Genomic DNA, 23,413 nt, shown 5'->3' with positions numbered 1-23,413 from the left:
TCATTCAGAGTGTGCAGGGGGCCTGCAGAGGGTGTGTATCGCTTCTACCAATCACAAGCAGCCCTGCACATTCCACACAATCAAACCTTAGCCCGACAAACAGGACAGAGGAAAGATACATTGATTTATTACAGAGACAGTGCAGTTAGGAAAGACTGCAGTAAGCCAGAGTAGATTAGAACAGGCATAGGAATTTATAGGATAGAAGAACTAAGGCTGAAAAATTTGTTACAGAGTCTCTTTAAAATGAACCAGAGATGAAGCACCCTCATGTATTTTACCATATAGATCAGTGGGAACATTAGACAAAACACCTACACTGCCTTTCTGTTTCATTCGTCACTGCTCAGCCTGCTTGTTATCAGCCCTGATAAAATTCCCTGACTGAGCATGCAGTCTGGCTTTACTCAGGAATCATAATTATTATAGCTGAGTCATAGCAGAGCCAGAAGGAGGCAGGCTTGGGCTTGAAAAAACAAAAGACTCAGCTATAATGTTTCCTGAGCAAAGCCAGACTGAATGCTCAGTCATGGATGTTATCAGGGCTGCTAACAAGCAGGCTGAGCAGTGAAGGATAAAACAGAGAGCAGGGTAGGTGTTTTCTCTAATGTTACTACTGATATATATGGTAAAATACATGAGGGTGTTTCGTCTCTGGTTCACTTTAAGGAGCCAGAGACTGCTGGTACAGAAGTAGTTAAAGCAACCTAAAGTTTGCCATACACTGATTGATTTTTTTTTTAATTGATATCTAGCCAATTCGATCATTTGATCTAATGTGCTTTAATAGATGCCACAATCTATTTTCAATTGATAATTTTTCACCCAATATAGATTGATTACAATGAATGGAAGATGCTTGATTGGTTGAGAGTGCATTGCGAGCGGCGTTCGACGTAGGCTATGAAGTATACACTCTCCTGCCCGGCAGCGCTTCCTCCTGCGTCTTCTTTCTACCACTGGGTGCTCCTCCCCTTCTCTCCCGGGACGCCTGTGTCAAGTTACACAATACAGAGGATGTGTGGGCACACCTCCTTATGTAGTATGGGTGTTAAAACCATGGGCGCTTGGCCCACGCCCAGTAAATCAGAATTGCAAGGATTTGCCAGCACACCACAGTCTCTTTCAAGCCGTTCATTGTCACGTCATAAGCACTAGAGGCCTCTAGTAGTCACGCAAGGTACGTATCACAGTGCCCCTAGCGTTTGGCACAGGAGAGAAGAGACAGGGAGAAGCAATTTTTTTCTACTATTAGTGGCAACTACTTTCGGTATTCAGTAGTAGAATATCGCCAATTTCTTCTACTACTAATGGCAAACTCCTACAGCCTTTTGTCCAGGTGCCTTTTTTAGATGTATGCGATCGTGAGCTCCTCTGAAGAACAGTCAGTGACCTGACTTTGTACTCTATGTGTGCTGCATGTCGGTGCTACAGAACACATTTATTATGATTCAAATAGTTGAACTGCTCTTATCCCCAAAAACTAAACTAAACTGACTTGGAAAAAAAAAAGAGAACAGGGCTTACTTAGAGCTCGTCTATGGAGTTTCTTTGCTGCATGCAATTGCTAAAAGAATGATAACCACTTCTATACGCCATGCCCATGCACTTTTGCCATAGCAGGCCCAGCTGCGTTCATTCTAATAGAATGCACTATGTAAAGCTTTCTGTAGCTGTCCCTTCCTGTCTTCATACATGGCAGTGAAGATATAAAAATTACATTCACCTCCTACTAAAACGAATGAGAGGAGAAGCACCCTCTAGTGGTCATATGGGATAATGCTCGTGTTAACTTGTTGGCGACCGCATCACGCCGATGGGTGTGGACGCGGTGCCATCCCCAGGACCACCTAACACCGATCGGCGTCAAGTCCTGAGGGAGTGTTTTGCAGGATTCTCCACTTGGATGACGGAGCTCAGCTCCGTCATCAGTCTCCCAGCTGCGATTACCGCTAGGAGACTGTTGGACGGTTGTGATCTACGGCACCGCTGTACTGGGGACAGCCATGTGACACGGCTGTCCCCCTGAGAGGCTCAGGAGTGATCGGCTGTCATAGGCTGATGATTGGCTGGCGGTGGGAGGGAAGGGTGGGTGGGAAATTTAGTTTTATTACAAATACAATAAATATTTATAAAAAAAACAAACATACATCCTGGGAGCGACCATAGAAAAAGGAGGGGGGGGGAATTTTAGGGAGGTTTAAGCCCATGGTCCTTAAGTGGTTAATTCACAGGTTGCTGTTACAGTGAACCTGAACTCTTTGCTTCGTAGTTCTAAATGCACTTGGCAACATGTATCATTTATAAAAAGTTTAACTTTGCTAGCTGAATTTCTCCATAAATGAATTTCTCTAATAATTTGTCAGTGAGCAAGTCCAAATTAGTCAGGGCCCCATTTCTGGAAAGGCCACCAGAAGGCACCTGGACATGTAAGAGGGGTTGCTACACATGAAAGAGGAGGCTGAACATGGGCAACAACACATGACAAAGGGAACTGATGCTCAAGGTTCCTGAAAGAGGCGCTGCAAACATAGATGTTAACATGGAAGAGGGGGCTGCACATGGAATGGGAGGGACGCTGCTGCACATGGAATAGGAACTACAACATACTTGGCCTAGGGGCACACAAAGTATAAATCCAGCCTTGATCATAGCATTACAGTACTGAACATCAGCGATAAGTCGCTGCCTTTTTATTTTCTAGCTTACACACGCCAGTAAAGTCATGCTTCCACTAGAGGGCAGTAGTGCCGACACATAATTTCAGTAATCTGCGCTAGCACTTGTTTTCTTTAGCTCACAAAGCAGCATTGTCCAAAGCTTGTGACTAAAATCCCACATATGTGACAGCAGAGTAGGTGGTAGGTGGGTTATAAAATGAAGTGAATTCATAACTTTGTATGCAGAGTCAAATACAAAAGGAGGCACTGAACTCCTAATGAAACTGCCAAATACAATGACAAGCTTGTGCCTGTGGAGTGACAGATCTCATTTATTAGACAATATTTTACACAAGCTTCTGGCAGAACTTCAAGGACAGAAGAGTTCTGTAAGTCAATAAGCAAACTGACAAAAGTTAAAACTAGATCTGTAGGGCATCTGTGTTTTGCTATAATTAAAAACCCAGATACACAGAGAAGGAAGGCAGCAAATGTAGAGGCGCCATCACTGAAGAGAAGACAAACCCTATACTATTGTTACTATGCGTCTGTGAATGTTTAGCTGGTAAACCAAACAGCACCTTCTCAGCGATATACAGGGCCGGATTTAGGCCAACTAGGCCGTGGCCTAGGGCACCAAAGCAGCAGGCTGAACTGCTAATGCTACAATGCAGGGAGATCAGGCCAGTGCCTGACTGCAGTACTCTGCTGCCAGCGGCCACCTTGCTCTCTGTGCACATTTGCATTGTAGTCGGTGGCTATGGACTTGGGCAACATTGGAGACAGAGGGGAAGAGGACGCTTCTGCACTGGAGACGAGCTGAGAAATGAGTGACACTGATGGCTGCTGTGGTGTGAAGGTGAGCTGGCTACCTATACTGAAAGGGGGAAATGGGAAAAGGAGGGATTAAGGGAGTCATCTGGCTTCCGTTACTGGAGGGAAAGGGGGAGGAGTCACCAGGCTATCTATACTGGAGGGGAAAGGGGGAAGAGTCACCAGGCTACCTATACTGGAGGGGAAAGGGGGAGGAGTCATCTGGCTACCTATACTAGAGGGAAGGGGGAGGGGTCATCTGGCTACCTATACTGAAAGGGGGTGGCTGTTGGCAGCGGCCTTGGGCGGTAAAGAGTACAAATCCGGCCCTGGCAATATACACAGTTGAAACACAACTCACATGTAATCATTTGATCAAATTTGCGGGATCAAACGTAATTGCAAGGTAATTATCGATTGTCTGCGATGACCCTATTTAGCACTGATGATAAAATAAATTTAAAAAAATTATAAAACTAATCTGCTTTCCCCAATAAAGGAATGAAAAAGCACAATTAACCAAATTATATACAGTCCATTATTACTGTCTGCCGATCCTTATCAGCAGTCACCTTTTCTCTGGGTCTTTCTGAAGGCACGAGGAGATCATCTTCCTGAATGACTTCCCATATTTCTTCAGCATTTCCTTATCCTGCACCCCAGTCTCCAATGTAGGGGGATCATTCTGGAGTGTCAACATTAACACCTGAAATAGGAAAACATGTCTTTAACATCAACACTACCAAAGTGCTGTCAGCAGAAATCCCTGTGCTCCAGTGTGGATGCAGCAGCAGCAGCTGGAAGCTGATAATGTGCACTCGCTCTCTTCAGTCACTAGGGGTCATAGTTTGGTGTGCAGGAGGAAAGCTCTTCATTGTACTGTGGCAGGGGTCACACTTGTCAATTTTCGTGTGCACTTACTGCACAGAAAAACTGATTTACCCTCCTTGGCGGTAGCCCCGAGTCAGGCTCGGGGTGGAAAAAAGAAGCCAGGACCGGTAATCCGCAGCCTGACTTTGGGTATCCGCCGGGAGGTATTTAGAGACAGTTCAGTGGACGGCATTTCAACTCACCTCCCGCAGGTTCCAGATGCTGGCAGCCATTCTTCTTCTTGTCCTCAGAGGCTCTGGTGAGATCACGGTTTGTCGTCATGATGACAGATCGTGATCTCACTATAGTGTGAAAAATGGATGTATAGATCTGACAGGGAATTGGTTACTGCAACCCCCTTTTTTGTGACTGAATGATGTGAGTACATTTATTTTTTTAAGCAATACCAGTTGCCTGGTTATATGCGGATACACTGCCTTTAATACTTTTAGCCATAGACCCCGAATAAGCATATGAAGATCAAGTGTTTCTAACATTTTTGTCAAATCTGACAAGATGAGCAAAATGCTTGTTTCAGGTGTGCGATTGAGAAATAGACCAACAGGGCACTCAGGCAACCGAAATTGCTTAAAAAGAAATATGGCAGCCTCAATATCCCTCTCACTTTAGTTGTCCCTTAAGAGAGGGCAGTGGAGCTCCTCCCCTCACTGGTCCAGCTGGCTGCCAAGGTGTGCAATCCAACACAGAACTCCATCTGTGTAATGTACTGGAGAAAGAGTAAGTTTCCTCCATTGGATCGCCAGTCTTTGGAGTTGCCTCCCTGGTAGTCTTCCTCTAAATATCAACTGCTGGATGGGGACCTTACACAGACATTATTTATGTAAAGGGAGGGATCACAAACGCATGCATAGCACATAAGAGGTAAATGCTATCCTAATTCCTTGAAGAAAAAAAATCAGTATAAAGAGACAAAGAAACACTTATATAGTGCTTTTCTCCTGGTGGACTCAAAGCGCCAGAGCTGCAGCCACTAGGACGCGCTCTATAGGCAGTAGCAGTGTTAGGGAGACTTGCCTAAGGTCTCCTGCTGAATAGGTGCTGGCTTACTGAACAGGCAGAGCCGAGATTCGAACCCTGGTCTCCTGTGTCAGAGGCAGAGCCCTTAACCATTACACTATCCAGCCACTGCTGGAGTACAACTTCCTTTACCTTCATGATAATGTCACACGAGTAAGCATGTTGTTTTAAACCTAGCTGCTCAGCTGTTAAGTTGATGGGATAACAACACAAGTATATTAAAAAAAAAAAAAGTCTGAGTTACCTTCATTGGAGGGTATTTATGATATGGAGCTGCTCCTGTAGCCAATTCAATAGCTGTAATTCCAAAACTCCAGATGTCTGCCTTGAAATCATATCCTCGAACCTAAAACAGAAGCATGGAAATACAGTAAAAATGCCAGCTCCCTCAGGGTATGGTGGTTCTTGTCACAAGTCTTATCAGAATTGACTGTGTGCTGCAACCAATCCAATTCTCCTCTCCAGATATCAAGGCAGGTGTGTGCCTGGTACAAAGGGACCTGAAGTATATGCAGATGAGGCAATTAGACGGTGGGTAAGCAGCATGAGTGCATGAAAGGGAATTAGCTGCGGTGAGGTAGCAGGTAGAGAAGGTAATTAAATAACAGGGAGGAAGGGAGCACCTTATGTATTTGAGTGCTAGTTACACAGAGAGCTAAAGAAGGTAATCGGTTGCCGGGCAGGTGAGGAGTTTTAGAAGAGAGTCAGAAAATAATGGTATCCGATTATATAGGCTGCCAATACTTGAACTGTACAGTAGGTGGCAATAGAGCTACCAAGAAAAAAAGGTGCAAGCCTGCAAACACCTAACACCTATTCCTTTTGTGCTTCTCTCCATTTATACTGTAAAAGGGGCCTCCAAGGATTAGGGATGCTCAATAGGAGTCTGCGAAAACGAAATTACTACATTTCCGATGGGAAATCTGTCTTTCAGATTAGAACTCTGCATTACCACAATTCTGTAGTTTTAGTCCAATCACAGAACACTGAAGCATTTGGCCAATCATAGAATGCAAAAAATATGTTCATTTCCGACCGTTCATACAAATAATCGTTCACAAATGATGATTCAGCAAATTGTATCGTTCGTGGCCACCTTAACCAGTTCACCCCCAAGGGTTTTTATCCTAACGGACCAGAGCAATTTTCAGTTGTCAGCGCTCCTCCCTTTTATTCCCTAATAACTTTATTACTACTTATCACAAGAAAATGATCTATACCTCGTTTTTTTCGCCACCAATTAGGCTTTCTGTGGATAGTACATTTTGCTAAGAATTTTTTTATTCTAAATGCATTTTAATGAGAAAAACAGAAAAAAAAAGAAAAAAAATCATTATTTCTCAGTGTTCAGCCTTTATAGTTTTAAAATTAAACATTCTCCTGTGGATAAAACAAACACGTTTTATTTGCCCAGTGGTCCCGATAATTAAACCGTTTAGATTATGTCCCTACCACAATGTATGGCGACAGTATATTATTTTGAAATATAAGTGGTTATTTTTCTGTTTGTTCTGGCCATAATTACAAGCCCCTATGTAATAAATTAAAATTAATTTTCCCCCATAAAATATAGAATAAAAAAAGCTGAGTCCCTAAGGCAACTATTTATTTATTTTTTTTAAGCTGATTTTTTTTTTTTACAAGTTTTTTTTTGGGGGGGAGGGTTGGAAGTGTAATTTTATTAATGATGTGTATATACTTGAAAATGTATGTATTTTGTAAGTGTAATATACTTTTTGGCCACAAGATGGCGCTGGTGAACACTCATAGGACGTGTTCACTTTTTTTTTTTTTTTTTTTTTACACACTTTATTAAACTGTTACATTTCCTGTTTATGTGAATGGACGTAGCCGCTGTTCGCGGTCACGTCCATTCACTCCAGGCACTGCGATTGGGTAGAGGACTGTTCAGTCCTCTTCCCCAATCGCCCAGCACGGGATCCCGACGGTAATGGCGGCGGTAGCGGCGGACACACGGCGGTAGCAGCGGCGGGAATGCGCGACGTATTAAAACGTCATGTTGCTGTTAATAGCGGTAAGCATGACGTTTTAATACGTTAGGATGGCGGTAAATGGTTAAGCTGGGAAACATACACCCAGAACCACAGCACCAAGCACATGGCATCAGAATAGGCTAGTGTACCGTGGAAGTTTGTGCTATAACATCTTTGGCTGGACTGACATGTTAGTGGTTTTTTTCCCAGAGTAAAACATTTAAAGGGAACCTAAACTGAGAAGGATATGGATATGTTCCTTTTAAAATAATACCAGTTGCTTGGCTCTCCGGCTGATCCTGTGTCTCTAATACTTTTAGCCACAGCCCCTGAACAAGCATGCACATCAGGTGTTCTGACTGAAGTTTGACTGGATTAGCTGCATGCTTGTTTCATGTGTGTGATTCAGCCACTACTGCAGGCAAAGAGATCAGCAGGACTGACAAGCAACTGGTATTGTTTAAAAGGAAACTTTCATACCCCTCTCAGTTAAGGTTACCTTAAGGGGAGAACTGAATCGGTTGCCACAAACAGTGAATTTATTGACATATAAATATGCCATTCATTGTTTGGCCCACAAAGCCTAGCATAAGTCCTCCAGAATGCAAGGGATCTTGTAGTAGAAATAAAAATTGTGTGAAAAAGTGTGGTGGAAAAAATGCTCTTAAAGAGGAACTCCAGTGAAAATCTAGTAAAAAAAAAGTGCTTCATTTTTTACCATAATTCTGTATAAATGATTTAGTCAGTGTTTGCTCATTGTAAAATCTTTCCTCTCCCCAATTTACATTCTGACATGTATTACATGGTGACATTTTTACTGTGGGCAGGTTATGTAGCTGCTCCTAGCTGTTTTGGCTGTTAGAGACAGCTGTAAACAGCTAATTCCTGTCTGTGAACATTGTTACATTGTAATAAACTGCCAAAAGTACCGCGGTACTCCGAGCTTCTTGTGGGAGGGGTTTCAGCACAAAATCAGTCACACAGCGCCCCCTGATGGTCGGTTTGTGAAAAATATTATATTTCTCATGTAAAAGGGGGTATCAGCTACTGATTGGGATAAAGTTCAATTCTTGGTTGGAGTTTCTCTTTAAAACTGGTAAACCTGCCACCTCCTTATATAAGAATTGGAAACTTTACAATTTATAAGTGAATGTAAAAAAAACTAACGTCAATAACCATGAAGGTGGGAAAGATTTTCACAAACACCAGGTGAATTAAAAGCGGAAGAACTTGTGTTTACACCAAAAACTCCCTCTACCGTGTTTAAGAAAACATGTTCCTGTGCATAAAAGTTTACCTGTATGAATCCATAACGGTACCTTATCTTTTTTGCTGGTACCTGTAAGCGGAGATGAGGTCAGAGGATGTTAGTCTGCTGTGTCACTCCTGATGGCTTTATCAATGTGTCACTCAGTTAGGGCTGACATGGATCAAGCTATCTACCCCCATTTCTGGAGCTGGGTGAGCGTAAAGTGTTGGAGTATTGTAGGCTTAACAACTCATCATACCCTAAAGCAGGGCCGTTTTTAAGAAAAGGCATTCCATGCCACGGTCTGGATTGCCACAGGTCCAGGTGGGGGCACCATGCCCCTAATTATGCCCCACCACGAATGAAGACATGCCTCATGAGTAACTGTGCATCTTTCTGTTAGCCTTTGTGTCTCATTCTGTCCCTTATGCGATCTCTGCCTTTTTGTGTGTCCCTCCTTCTGCCCCCCTTTGTGCCTCCCAGAGTCCCCCTTCAGTTCTGTTTTGTGACTCCTAACCCCTTGCGCTACCTCTGTCCCATTGTGTCTCACTCTATCCTCTTGTACCATTACCTGTCCCCGTCCACCACCTGCACTCCCCCAGCACAGTGTGTAAAGGCAGAGTATAGTGCAGCAGAAGCTGTGCTCCCACCTCCCGGCCCAAGTCCAGCACTGTGCCTGTGCGACTAACCTGTCTGTGTCCTCCATCTAGTGCTGGCACCTCACTCTCCTCATATCACATGTAAGCATGCTAGTGTGTGGGGTTTTGGGGTTTTTTTTTTTTCCGGGGGGGTGTAAGCAAAGGACTTCTTGCTCTAGGGAGACAACAGCTAGGAACTAGTCCCTGCTATAAAAAAAAAAAATGATGGCAAATGCTTACTGTGTGGACTCGTCTCTGCGATCAGCCTAGTAAAACTGAATATTTGTATAATTTAATAAAGCTGCCAAATGGAGATGAATACTGTGTTGCAAATACTATATATACTGCAATGGTCTTAGCAAACAGTACTGCCGATTTTAACTTATTTTTTTTTCAGGCATATACTAGTGAAGGCCACTGCAGAAATACCAAACAGTATGTGCCAAATTGAAGTGCTGGTCTGCTAGAACCATTTTTCTGTCCAGAGTTTAGTTATACACACTTCCCATAACAGTCACTCAGAAAAATATTTATTGATCACTTTGGTGGATATTCTAGGAATGATTGTTGTACAAATGCCTTAGAAACCTGCTTCACTCTAAGGGGAGGGGCAGGAGGACTGAGGTTGGTTGTTGGTGGTCCAACATGATGGGTCAAAAATTATGTCACCATTGAGTGAGTGAACTCACACTAGATATCCTACTGACCTTTCAGCAAAAATCTAGCGTGCTTACAAAGCTTGATTGTTATGAGTAACAAGACATATTGGCTTCTTTACACAAGCATAGACACTAAGGCTCGCATCAGGAGACCTCAGGATATTTGCCAAGTTACTAATTAATACACTCTACACTGAAGACGAGAATACAAAGGCAGGTGTATGGTCACCATAGCTACAAACAGAATACATGTGATTTCTTTTGTCATAAACCCATAATCGTCTGCAAATTAAAAATCAAAAGGTACATTTTACCAGATTACAAAACGGTTTTTGTAGCATTGAAATGTGTTGTCTAGCCTTTCACATTAGTAGAGCTGCATCTTAAAGGTATTCCCAACATGTAAGAATTCGAGGCCCGCTTCTTATAAATGCCCAATGCCAGTGGGGTGGGTGGTAAGTTATGGCTATGTTTGAGCTGTTAGCAGAATGGTTCTGGCTCTAACAATACATTTTTAACCATTTAAAGAACCTCTACAGGCTCAAGAGTCATGGAATATGATTTCAGTATTAAAATAACTAAATCGGTACCAGAATTTTTAGGTTTGCAGTAGTCCTGTGACATCCTACAGTTTTGTTTTATTTATTTGTTTGTACTAGCAAGCTCCTCTTCACATTTTCCAGGGAGCTTACTGTCCAAATGAGACTACTTCCTGGATTTTGAAACACCCAAACAACCTCATCCAATTGAAAGGCAGAGTGACTGTTTTCCAATGCCTGAATTCTACTTCCTGGTTGGATAGAGTAGTATGGCCATCTGCCACTTAACTTCTTCTAGAAGGTATTTGTGTTTGAATGGAGGAAAAGGGGGTATAAGTTGCAGAGGCAATCACATTATAGCACTGTTTCATGAAAATGTAAGGTATTTTGGAGGAATTTTATTCCCATTGTCTTCGACAATTTCGAGAGGGGTTGGAGGCGGCTCACAATAAAAATTTCCCTTACATGGACCTCTAACAGAATGGCTTCATGTTTGCATCTTTACCAGTAGTACATGCTGCCCCCTCATCTCCATGCACACAACGAGGACCCCTCCCTACATGCACACAATTACATCATTGAGCGTGTCATGGCCCACAGTTTCCAGTTTGTGGGCTCTCCTGCCCACCATTCATAAAAAACGGGATCAGAGGCACATTTTTTTTTCTTTACTATGTTGTTGACCATTTGGTCACTAACGCCACGTTTGGTGCTTGTCACAGGCGGCCAGGCAGAGTGGTGCCTGACCATTGCTGGGCATATTTTTGTATTCCCCATTACATGATCTTGCTATTCTTTGTATGTAGTTCAGCAAGTATCTTGGTCATATTTTGCAGACATACACCCTGTTTTTGTTCATTTTCAAACATTATTGGGCACTATTTTCTTGAAGGCCTAATTTTTTTTTAAACCTGCACTGGTTCGGTTTTAAGCTCTATTCAGCCCATATTTTCAGCCCATATTCAAGCTAGGCACATATTTTTGCATATAAAGCAGATTTCAACCAATTAGCACAGAATTCTGCACATGATGCAGACTTCCACCTCTATTTTGGCATCCTGTGATTGGTCACCCACACGCTTCTATAGCTTATAAGCGTGCAAGCATACAATATTCCTCATGCTGCTGCTCACTGATGACCCAGTATATATGGTGAAAAGCATCTGGGTCTCCAGCGTGCCTCTGTTACTTGCGATTTCTCCTGTGCTTAACACCATCCATGGCTTTCTCTCCTGGAACTACTCCTTGGATTTATGGCTTGGACATGCAGTTAGGACTTGTTCACACCTAAGGCGTTTTCGTCTTTTTTTCAGCACCAGCGATTTTTAAAATCATCCTAAAAGCGCTTGATTCCCTATGAAAGTGTTCACATCTGAGCGGTTCGATTCCGATCTGCTCACCAAGGTTGCTGCCTGTACCATTTTTGGGGCAATTTGCCTCACTAGGAGGTATAGGGAAATTGCAAAGTGCTTTGAAAAAAAAATGCTTGTATAGCGATTTCCCCAGCGCTTTCATGAATAAATAGTACAAGAGTTCACTTCCTGACTGACTTCAGGAAGTGAAAAAACGTAATCGCTCGGCAATAGCGCTTAGAAAAAGCACGCTTCTAAAAAACGCAGCGTGCAGGTAAGCGCCGGTAGGCACTAAAAAACAAAAACGCTGGAGTCCATGATTTCGATTTTAGATGTGAACAAGCCCTTACTGGGATAATTAGACTGGAGGACATTTGCAAGTATATCTACATTTGTCTGCACGCTTGGCTTCCGCATTGCGTTGTGCTATAAACTGTGCTTTGAGCTTCACCGCTATGTCTATATGCTTCCCTGCTCAGCCAAATACAGGTTTATCACAGGCTTATCTGGCGTATCACCGGCCTTTGCAAAAAGCTTTGCCTTCTATGCTCATGCATAACTTTGCACTTATTGCTTTCAAGCTGTGCATACACATGTGACATCACTGATAGCTGCTCCTCCTTAATCCCAGTTTGAGAGTTTGGATTCCTGTGAAAAAAAAAATCAACAATGGAATCCTCCTGCATGTTTATTTGCTTTGAAGGCTTGTGAATGGGTTATCTTGTTATGTAGGTAGGGTCCATTCGGGAGAATATGCCAGCTTTTAAGATGCGTGTCCATTTTAATATTTGTGTGTAATAAAATATAACTTATACTTCCTTATACGGTCTCCTGCACAAGTCCATTTATTTGCTCAATTTTTTTACCATAATTTTTTAAAGCAAACCTGAAGCATTTAAAAAAATAAAGCAATACCAAAAACAGATACTTACCCAAGAGGAGGAGGAGGGAGGCTCTGGGTCCTATTGAGCCTTCTCAACTCTTTTTACAGTCCCCTTGTTTCAATGCTGTCTCCCATGTTCAAATCTCCCACCGCAGGAGGTTTAGGAAGCCTTCGGGAACCCAAGTGGTGGCTCTGTGCTGCGCATGAGCGAGAGTGCAAGAGTTTGCGCTCGCGCACTACGGAATCTGCCCATCTTCAGGAGCACTCAGTCTCCCGAAGCCTTCCGTGACGGAAGAGAGCAGGCTCAAACCCATCAGTCTGTGAATGGTAACGAGGGTGACAGCGCTGGAATGAGGGGACCACAAGAGGACCGGGAAGGCCTTATAGGACACAGAGCCTTCCCTGTGTTTTTTTTTTAATTATTTTAAAAACGCTTCAGGCTTGTTTTAAGTATGTAATTTCTCCCTACACTTCACTTTATCATCTATAAATATTCTGTTCATGTTCCAAAAAGGTCTATAAATGTGTGGCTTGCATTATGCTTGGGGGGTGCCGTGTCAAGTATAACAGGTTCACTTTAGGCTTTTATCCACCAAGTGTTTGTGAAACGCTTTCAGACGCCAACAGACACGCTCTGCTGGTCATAAAATCACTTCTCAGAAAATAATATTTGTGTAAGCTACAGACACCCATAGCTACATGCTCAGGTTCACAAGAACAATAGACATGAAGAATCCAGCCCAGGTGATATCCTCTGTTTGCTCTTGAGATTCGAGGCATGGAAGGGACCAGACACCACAAAACCATCCAACTAGACTGCCTGAGCTCATGACACATTTACATTCTGAGTTATCTTAACACCTCCAGTAGGGAAATCCTTCACAAATCTCTCAGAAACTCTATTTTATCTGGTATGACCTAGGGTTTAGTTCTACATGAATCAGTCTAGTTTTGCTGAATTACTTATTTCCTCTCACTAGAAATGCTTGGAGATCTAAGGACAAGCATAAGTAAATTAAGTCCCACGTTTCGTGTCTAAAAGGTACTACAACAGTATCTGACACTGTTACATAAAGGACCGCACAGCTAGTCTCCACTTCCAAATGGCTCTAGTTACGTTTCAGAGACACAAACAAAGTTGTCTCCATGTACACATTACACAATACAGTTTTCTTATTACATAATTTTGTTGATAAAGGTTACGGTATTGTATAAACTTACACTTTCAAAGTATATTGAAAACAACCAAAAAACAGTTTATACTATATATCCAAATCCAGTGTTGTCCAAAAATAAATACATTTAAATCATTACATTTCACTAGGTTTAACACAGGTCTTAAAGTGTACAAAATGAAATTGTTATCTCAGAGGGAAGCATCAGGATTAGGCCTGAACGATTTTAGGAAAAGATTGAATTGCATGCTTTCTGCCAAAAATTGCAATTTCGATTTAATTCACAATTTTCACTACACAACAATGGATCAGCACATGGTGAGAATGAGTGCCCCCAATATAGGCAGCCAAGTATAGGTGCCCCCAGTATGGTTTAGATTAGCCAGGTATAAGTGTCACAGTACATGTTAGCCATCCAGATCCCCCCCCCTTTAGTGTATATAGGCAAATCCCCCCCCCCTTTTAGTGTATATAGGCAGACTCCCCATTTAGTCTCCCCTCTCGCCACCACTGTTACCCACTTTGCTCTCTCCCAGCCCTTCCTCCATAAAGTACAAATCCCCCTCGCTGCACCACTGCAAAGAGGCAATGAGCGTTCGCTCAGTAACGGCAGAGCCTGTAACAGGAAGGGACATCATTCACTTCCTGGTGGCCATCGTTATTGGGCAACCGCCACTTCACAGACGCCCACCACACGGCAGTGCGGCGAGGGGGATCGGTACTTTATGGAGGAAGGCCCGAGAGAGAGGAGAGCAGGTACCAGCAGCGGCGCCGGGAAAGCAGCTGCAAAACCGCAACTTTGACGATCTCAGGAACGTCTTTTCCCTGATTACAATTTTGGTTTTAAAACTGAAAATCGTTCAGCCCTATTGAGTCTTCCCTCACAATCATATCAGTGCCACACACCTCCTCCAATCAGAGTGGCCGCGCAAGCACACTTTGTATACGAGTAACTCCATGCCACTGCGCATCTGCACTCGTATCAGGAGAGGAATGTCGTCCCAATGTAGATGTCGGAGGGGGGGGGGGGCATTGACTAAGGGAGGACATCAGAGCATGGAGGGTAGCCTCAATATAATCCTGAAGCTGCCCTCTGTTTAGGTACCGTAAATCGCTCTTTGAACCCGAGCTTCAGTTTGACTTACCGTTAACTTACAAACAAATTCAACTTACAATTTCCCAGAATGGAACCTGTTAGTAAGTAGGGGACCGCCTGTACACTAAGCGGAACTGTAAATACAATTTAAGCACACTGTTTCACTTACCTGGGGCTTCCCCAAGCCCCCAGCAGCCGTCCTGTCCCTTGCCGGTCCTGCCCGAGCCGCAGGGCTGCGCTGGCGTCGACTTTGAAGTCTAGGAACGGAACGGAGCTGGTGGCGGGAGAATGGCGGCTCGGGGAGGACCGGCGAGGGACAGGGCGGCTGCAAGCCCCAGGTAAGTGGAACACTGTGCTTAAATTGTATTTACAGTTCCGCTTTAAAGGGAACCTTAACTAAGAGGGATATGGATGTTTCCTTTTAAACAATACCAGTTACCTGGCAGTCCTGCTGATCTCTTTGGCTGCAGTAGTGGCTGAGTCACACGCCTGAAACAAGCATGCAGCTAATCCAGTCTGACTTCAGTCAGAGCATCTGCTCTGCATGCTTGTTAAGGGGCTATGGCTAAAAGTATTAAAGACACAGGATCAGCAGGAGAGTCAGGCAACTGGTATCATTTTAAAAGGAAAAATCCATATCCTTCTCAGTTTAGGTTCCCTTTAAAGAGACTCTGTAACAACAAAAACCTCCCCTGGGGGGTACTCACCTCGGGTGGGGGAAGCCTCCGGATCCTAATGAGGCTTCCCACGCCGTCCTCTGTCCCACGGGGGTCTCGCCGCAGCCCTCCGAACAGCCGGCGACTGTGCCGACTGTCAGTTCAATATTTACCTTTGCTGGCTCCAGCGGGGGCGCTGTGGCGACTTTCGGCACGGAAATAGACGGAAATACCCGATCTCCGTCGGGTCCGCTCTACTGCGCAGGCGCCGGAAACTTGCGCCTGCGCAGTAGAGCAGACCCGACGGCGATCGGGTATTTCCGCCTACTTCGGCGCCGAGAGGCATCAGAGCGCCTGCGCAGGAGCCAGGAAGGTAAATAATGACGTCACCGCTGCCCGGACTGCACGGAGGGCTACAGCGAGACCCCCGAGGGACGCAGGACGGCGTGGGAAGCCTCATTAGGATCCTGAGGCTTCCCCCACCCGAGGTAAGTACCCCCCAGGGGCCGTTTTGGCGTTACAGTTCCTCTTTAAAGTTACCCTTAAAGTTATATCATACAGCCTTGCTACCTCACTGCTCTATTAAAAAAATAAAAAAAAGCTTGCTGTGGATTCTGCATATAACATATACTACCACTCATTTACATATGACCAAGGTGTGGTGGCTGTTAAGTCCTTACCATTTATAGCCTACTACACACATCCAATTTTGATTGACCAATCATTGGCCAATTTTACTACTTTTCTTATAGTATGATCAGCTACACAATCTGTTCATGGTATTTAAAGTCTGTTTGCCCTCATACTCCATGAAGGTGGTAAAATCAGTCAGTGATTGGTCAATCAAAATTGGGTGCGTGTATGCACCTTAATAACAGGCTAGGTCATCTCAGGATAAGCAAACGAGAACACCAGCAGGGACACCCAATTTGCTATAGTATATCACGGATACGGTGGAGATATTAGAAATCAGATGAGGATTATAATCACAAATCTGGGGTGCTTACTCAAGATGAAATGTGAGGAAAAAAGTCCCCAATTAGCTTTGATGTTCATTGTGGTCGCAACTCCAAATGGAAATATCCCCTTCTACCCTCATGGATACCACAGCACAAATTGTACAGTGTGTGCCTAGCATTTGACCATGGTAGGGACATTGGACAATGACAAGAGCAGACATTAAAGACTACATATGCTAATACTACTTTGCTATCCAGACCTTGTTTCCCACTAAGGCCAGGTCCACACAGGTCCGTTGCAGATCGGATCAGTTTTACATTTATAAATACCGGTATGTGAAGCTTATTAGAAGTATATGTAAAGCAAGTGTTAATGGTTAAAATGAGACACCATAGTGGTTTCAGAACAGCAACCATAAATCTGTAGAGTTTACATGACTCAGCTGCAGAGCTGCATTGTTCCCGGTGTTCCAGTAATTGATATTACCTGTTCCATGACCTCCGGTGCCATCCAGCAAGGCGTGCCCACAAATGTCTTTCTCACTTTATTCCTGGTGATGTCACCCCCTGTGGCTAAAAACGCACTCACGCCAAAGTCTGTAAGAGGAGAGGTTGGATTATTATGTGAGCAGACTGGAATTTTGTGCTGGCCACACAAGCCACAATCTAACTGAGCAATCAACCTTAAAGAGAACCTGAAGCGAGAAGTATGTGAAGGTGTCATATTAATTTCTTTTTAAAGAACACTAATTGCCTGGCAGCACTGCTGTTCCTTTTTGGCTACAGAAGTGTCTGAATCACACCAGAAACAAGCATGCAGCTAATCTTGTCAGATTTGATAATGATGTCAGAAACACCTGATCTGCTGCATGCTTGTTCAGGGTCTATGGGTAAAAGTATTAGAAGCAGAGGATCAGCAGGCCAGCCAGGCAACTGGTATTGCTTAAAAGGAAATAAACATTTTTATTTTTATGATCTGTAGCAGTTGCCGTGCTTTATTTACAGGTTGCACGGCAACCAGGCTGACCTACATGACGCCACTTCCGGTTTATCCGGAAGTGGTTCTTGGTGGAACGCAGGTGGTTCCGTGCACTGTTGTGCGGTGGACGCCTATGATTCCGGGGTGCTTCCTCTCTTCCTACGTGGCTGCCCCTGATTGGATGGAGGGTCCTGCACCCGGTGAATGACGCTGTAGCGTCTGGGTAAGCCTTGATAGATGTATTGGATTTGTGTAGCGCACAGCTGACAGGTAAATGGGATTGTTGCATTTACATATTACTTGACTAGTTCCCCATCAGGTCCGCCATTCTCCACACCCAGCTGGACGCCCATTGGTGTTTTTTAGTGGGGGTGGGTATTTAAGGATTGATTTCACTGTATGTAGTTTGTGGCTTATGTGATTTGAGAAAGGGCGAATGCCCGAAACAGCGTCTGTCATCGCTGTAGCCTACACTTTGATGCAATAAAAGAGCTTGTTTTGATAATATCTTTGGAGTGGTGCCGATCCCTTGGGATGTATTAAGGAAATAAACATGTCAGCCTCCATATCCCTCTCACTTCAGTTGTCCTTAAGGGACAACTATCACTAAATTGTAAAATTTAACATACATAAAAACACAACTAAAAAGTACAATTCTCCCAGAATAAAATGTGCCATAAATTACTTTTCTCCTATGTTTCTGTCCCCTACAGTACGTAGTACAAATCTGATAAAATTGACTGGTTTTGGACTAGCCCATCTCCTCATGGGGATTCTCAGGTTTTCTTTATTTTCAAAAGCCTTTAGTTAATGGCAGTTACTCAGGCCACCTGCCAGAATAGTGTGCAAACAGGTAGGGGGGGGGGCAGCCTGCATTTTTGTATAGATCCTTTTCAGGGAGTACTTTTGTGAAGAATAAATGAAATACTGAGAATTCCCCGTGAAGAGATGGACTGTTAAAAAAAACAAAAATAAAAACCAGTTGGTTCCGTCAAATTTCTACTAACTACTGTAAGTGACAGCAACATAGGATAAAAGTAGTTTACAACTACTTTTACACTGGAAGAAATATACTACTTCTATGTATGGGTTTATGTGTATTTTAAATTTGACAATTTTTCACCATAGTGGTCCTTTAAGAAAAAGGAAAAAAAAAAAGAGGGATAGGCTCTATTTGCTGGACAGAACTTCCGTACAATTCATATTAATATTACTTGAGTGCTAAATATAGAATATAACCTTTTTGGTGATACAAAATTGATAAGCCCATTCATTCCCATTGTGGTGGAGGGAAAGAATAGGACTAAACTCAGTTCATGCTTACAGATTAGGTTTCAGCTATTCTCTGAGAGTTGTAAACCGCAATATGTAATCATATACTTGTTGACTCAAAGGTTTCATTTATCCTTTATTTTTTACAGCTTGAAGATTTTTTTTCCCAACATGGGTGGAACTTTATCCACATTTTTATGCAGAGAAGACTGATATTTTGTCACTGAAAGGCACGATTACCCTTCACTAAAGCCAGTTGATAACATTGCTGGTTTGCAGGACAAATTATCAGATTGACTTGTAGTTAGCGAATAGCTGTGCAAACAAAGAAGAGAAATGTCTTTGCTTCTCCCTTTCTTGACTTAAAGGACCTCTGTTGCGAAAGTCTAATGCTGGATACACACCATGCGTTTCCGCGTTCGATGCGTCCGTCGATACGCATCGATTTGATTATTTCCGACATGTCCGATTCAAGCTTCGATGGATCGTTAGGTCGATTTGCCATACTTTACATGGCAATCGACCTAAAAATCATCGAAATGCGTTCGGAAATGCTCGGAAATAATCGAATCGACGCGTATCGACGGACGCATTCAACGCGGAAACTCATGGTGTGTATCCAGCATTAAAATTTAAAATATATTTAAACATATACAATTAAGAAGAACGTTTCTTCCAGAGTAAAATGAGCCATAAATGACTTTTCACCTATGTTGCTGTCACTTACAGTAAGTAGTAGAAATCTGACAGAACCGACAGGTTTTGGACTAGCCCATCTCCTCATGGGTAACTCACAGGGATTTATTTATTTTCAAAATGCACTTAGTGAATGGCAGTTGCTCCATCCAACTGCCAAAAAAGTGTACGGTGAGCAGGGAGACTGGTCAGCATCTTTGTATAAATCTTTATCAGGGAATATCTTTATAAAGAATGAAGGCCATGCTGAGAATCCCCTATGGAGAGATGGACTAGCCCAAAACCGGTAATGTCAGATTTCTAATACTTACTGTAAGTGATAGCAACATAGGAGAAAAGTAATTTATGGCTCATTTTACTCAGGAAGAAACGTACTTCTTATTTGTATACGTTTAAAGAGGAACTGAACTCAGAATATGAAAACAGAGCATTGCAATCAATGTTAAAAATTGCAGGCAAAAACAGTACACTATATGTACAAAAATGTGAATGAACTATAATATACAATTATATTGATAAGCCACACCCTCTGTGACTTACTCTGCCACAGCAAGGCTCCCAGAGATCAATGGGAGAGTTTCTCCTGCTTATGCAAATCTCCTGCAGCTTTGTTTGTTGACACAGTGAGTCATCAGGAGGCACTGTGAAAAGAGAATCCTGACAGCCAGCTTAGGGACTGTAGAAACTTAACTTTTTTTTTGTAAGGCAATGGGAAACACTTGGCTAGCTGATAAAAGTGCAATTAGAGGGCAGCATGATGCAGAGTTGATGATGGAGGGTCCATGGGCAAAAATCTGTCTGGTCTCTCCCTATTGTTATAATGACTGCATGTTTGGATAAGGTGTTAAATAAATTGAAAAGTTTTTGACAGTCCTCCAGGAGGGCTGCTTTCTGACTTGTATGAGAGACTGGCAGTGACAGGAATCCTATTACAGGCAAGTAGCCTCTGTGTGATGTGGGTTTGCAATACAGATAAGATCTCTGCTCCAGCTCAGGCTATTCTCAATTTCTCCCTATACCTCTTCTTTCTGGACTAGAGCACGCCAAAATCACAATAGCAATCGCTAGCAATTTGTGAGTGCGATTTTGTGAAGCGATTTTTAGAGCGATTTTGATTGAGGTCTAGGTCTGTTTTTCGCTGCGCGTGTCCGCCGCCCGCTTACCTGGCCACGCGCGTCTGTCGCCCGCTCACACAGCTGCCCGCTCACCCGCCGCACATCCGGCCGTCCGCTCGGCTCCCTGGCCCCATGCTGTGCACATGCGCAGTGGCAAACAGCACGGACCCAGCTACACAGAGACAACTGTCCCTGCTGTATGCAGGGACAGTTGCCTATTATTATATAGGATTTATTTAGCGCCATCTTTCGCAGTGCTGTACAGAGCATATTGTCTTGTCACTTAACTATCTTTTTCCCCTCTCTTTCAGCTTTTCTCTCCTCACCATTTCTCCCTGTCTCTGCATAAGGGCTCAGACACACTATAAGCGCTTTTCTGAGCGATTTTACCGCAATCACGATTTTAATGTAAGTCAATGGGAGCCCTGATGGCTATGAAGTGCTCATAAAAGCGCTTATAGTGCTTCACAGTGTAAAAAGGACTGAACAAGTTTTTCCCTGAAAAAACATGAATATATATATGCTTCACTGTTAATGCTTCACTCTATATAAAACTAAACAAATGTCCACTAAAAACATAACAGTCCTTCTTACACTGTGAAGCACCACACCTCTCTTAGGCCTAGTGCACACCAGAGGGATTCTGCTGCGGTTTGCGATCCGCTTGCGGGTGCGGATCCGCTAGGGTAATGTATTTCAATGGGCTGGTGCACACCAGAGCGGGAGGAGTTTTGCAGAAACGTATACTCCCGGGCTGCTGCAGATTTTGGATTGCGGAAGCGTTTCTGCCTCAATGTTAAGTATAGGAAAAACGCAAAACTGCTCTGAAAAACGGCACTTCAGAGCGGTTTGCCAGGCGTTTTTTGTTACAGTAGCTGTTCAGTAACAGCTTTACTGTAACAATACATAAAATCTACTACACCAAAAACGCTTCACAAAACCGCAAAATGCTAGTTGAAACGCTACAGAAAAAGAAGAAAAAGCGTTTCAAAATCTGCTAGCATTTTGCGGATCTGCTAGCGGTTTTTGGTGTGCACCAGGCCTTCGTGTGTATGTGAACTGATAACGAGAGGGGGACATTGGGCTTGATTCACAAGTTAGCAACAGTTAGCACGTGAAGTGCTGCGATCGTGGACATTTGCGCGCGATAACGCAGACTTTTGCACGCGCAAAAGTCCACGTTATCGCGCACAAATGTCTACGGTCGCGCGATCGCGGCACTTTGCACGCGCAAAAGTCCACGAGCTGCACTCCACGTGCTAACTGTTTAGCACGCCCGTGCTAAACAGATAGCACGGCTTTGTGAATCAAGCGTATTGTGTATCTAAAAGGGTTGCTTTTTGGCAAAAAAAAAGTTTTTTCCTGAAATTAGCAAGAGTAAAGTAATATCAGTGAAGCGCTTCACAGTGTAAAAAGGACTGAACAAGTTTTTCCCAGAAAAAACATGAATGAATATATATGCTTCACTGTTAATGCTTCACTCTATATAAAACTAAACAAATATCCAATAAAAAAAATATATCAGTCCTTTTTACACTGTGAAGCGCCAAACCTCTATTAGTGTGTATATGAACTAATAGCGAGAGGGGGAGATTGTGGGTTGCTTTTTGGCAAAAAAAAGTTTTTCCTGAAATTAACAAGAGTGAATTAATAAAGGGGAGAGCTGCATGACTACAGGACATGATATGGGATCTGGCACAAAACTAATGGGGAGAGCTACAGGATGACAAGCAGACGATCTCACACTGCAGGAGGCATAGTTAGAGAAAAAATAATACTTTATCAAGGCATGTGCCAGTATAGAGCAGGGCAGCAGCAGAAGCCACAGCTGTCACTTTCCTGTAACAAGGCGACTGATGATGACCTCATGACACTGGGCTGCAAATCTCATTCTGTGGGCGTGAATGGGCATGTCTAACTCCAACTGTAACACCACCCACAGAATCAGACTCTGAACCTCCCATGGAGTGAGAGCTGCAAAATGGAGGGATAGAGCTGCAAGATGGAGCCTGCCATTCTCTTTTATTCATAGTTGTATTGCACAAATATGTCTACTTTTATATTGCCCTTCTCAAGTGTTTTGTGTCTAATCATTCATTTCAAAGGGATGAGGAGGCTCAATTTAGTGACTTTTTTTTGATTCAGTTCCTCTGTAAAATTTTAAGATTTTCGCGACAGTTCCTCTTTAAAGGGGGTTGGAATATTCAAAAACAAAAAATTGCCAAAAAGTAGTGCCCCCAATATATATGTAAAGCCCCCTACCCCCCTTTTTTTCCCCAAAATAGGCCTCTCTATGTCTTTTTACCTGATCTGTATGCTTATCCATTAGGAACTGCACAGTGCCAACAGTATTGACAGAAGTTTTATTTTTCTTAGCTACAGTATCAAGCACATCTACACACGCTTGTCTGGTTGGGGGCTACTGTACACAGGCCTCATCCAACTTCTAATCTAGCACTTTACAGGGCTTTAACCACTTCAGGACTGCAGGCTTAGACCCCTACACCTCCCCCCCTCCCCCTAGTGACCAGGCTATTTTTTTGTTTACAATCAGTGCAGTGCAGCTTTAATAGCTCGCTGCAGAGCCATACAACTTAGCACACAAATTAATCCCCCCGCCCTTTTCTGGCCACCAAGAGTTCTTTCTGTTGGTGGGCTCTGATTGCTGGTGCCATGTTTATTTTTTATGTTTTTGTGCTTTGTTTTGTTTTTTATTAATACATATTGCCATTTTTCCCCCCCACCAGCCAATCACGGCGATCCTCTTTCA

At 43.3% G+C, this 23,413-nt stretch overlaps 1 protein-coding gene across 4 annotated transcripts in view; it reads right to left on the bottom strand.

Annotated features, from left to right (window-relative positions):
* Nucleotides 1-23,413, bottom strand: part of OXSR1 (oxidative stress responsive kinase 1) — a 191,544-nt gene that overhangs the window by 35,728 nt on the left and 132,403 nt on the right. For all 4 annotated transcript variants that reach the window (XM_068235944.1, XM_068235947.1, XM_068235945.1 and 1 more), the window contains exons 6-8: nucleotides 17,069-17,178; nucleotides 5,626-5,727; nucleotides 4,046-4,179 (exon numbers count right to left, since the gene is read on the bottom strand). In XM_068235944.1, the coding sequence (XP_068092045.1) occupies nucleotides 4,046-4,179; nucleotides 5,626-5,727; nucleotides 17,069-17,178 (346 nt within the window). The remainder of the gene's footprint in view (nucleotides 1-4,045; nucleotides 4,180-5,625; nucleotides 5,728-17,068; nucleotides 17,179-23,413) is intronic.

This window comes from Hyperolius riggenbachi, chromosome 5 (genome assembly GCF_040937935.1).
Source record: "Hyperolius riggenbachi isolate aHypRig1 chromosome 5, aHypRig1.pri, whole genome shotgun sequence".
Taxonomy (NCBI): domain Eukaryota; kingdom Metazoa; phylum Chordata; class Amphibia; order Anura; family Hyperoliidae; genus Hyperolius; species Hyperolius riggenbachi.
This window is presented reverse-complemented; position numbering and strand designations above follow the sequence as displayed.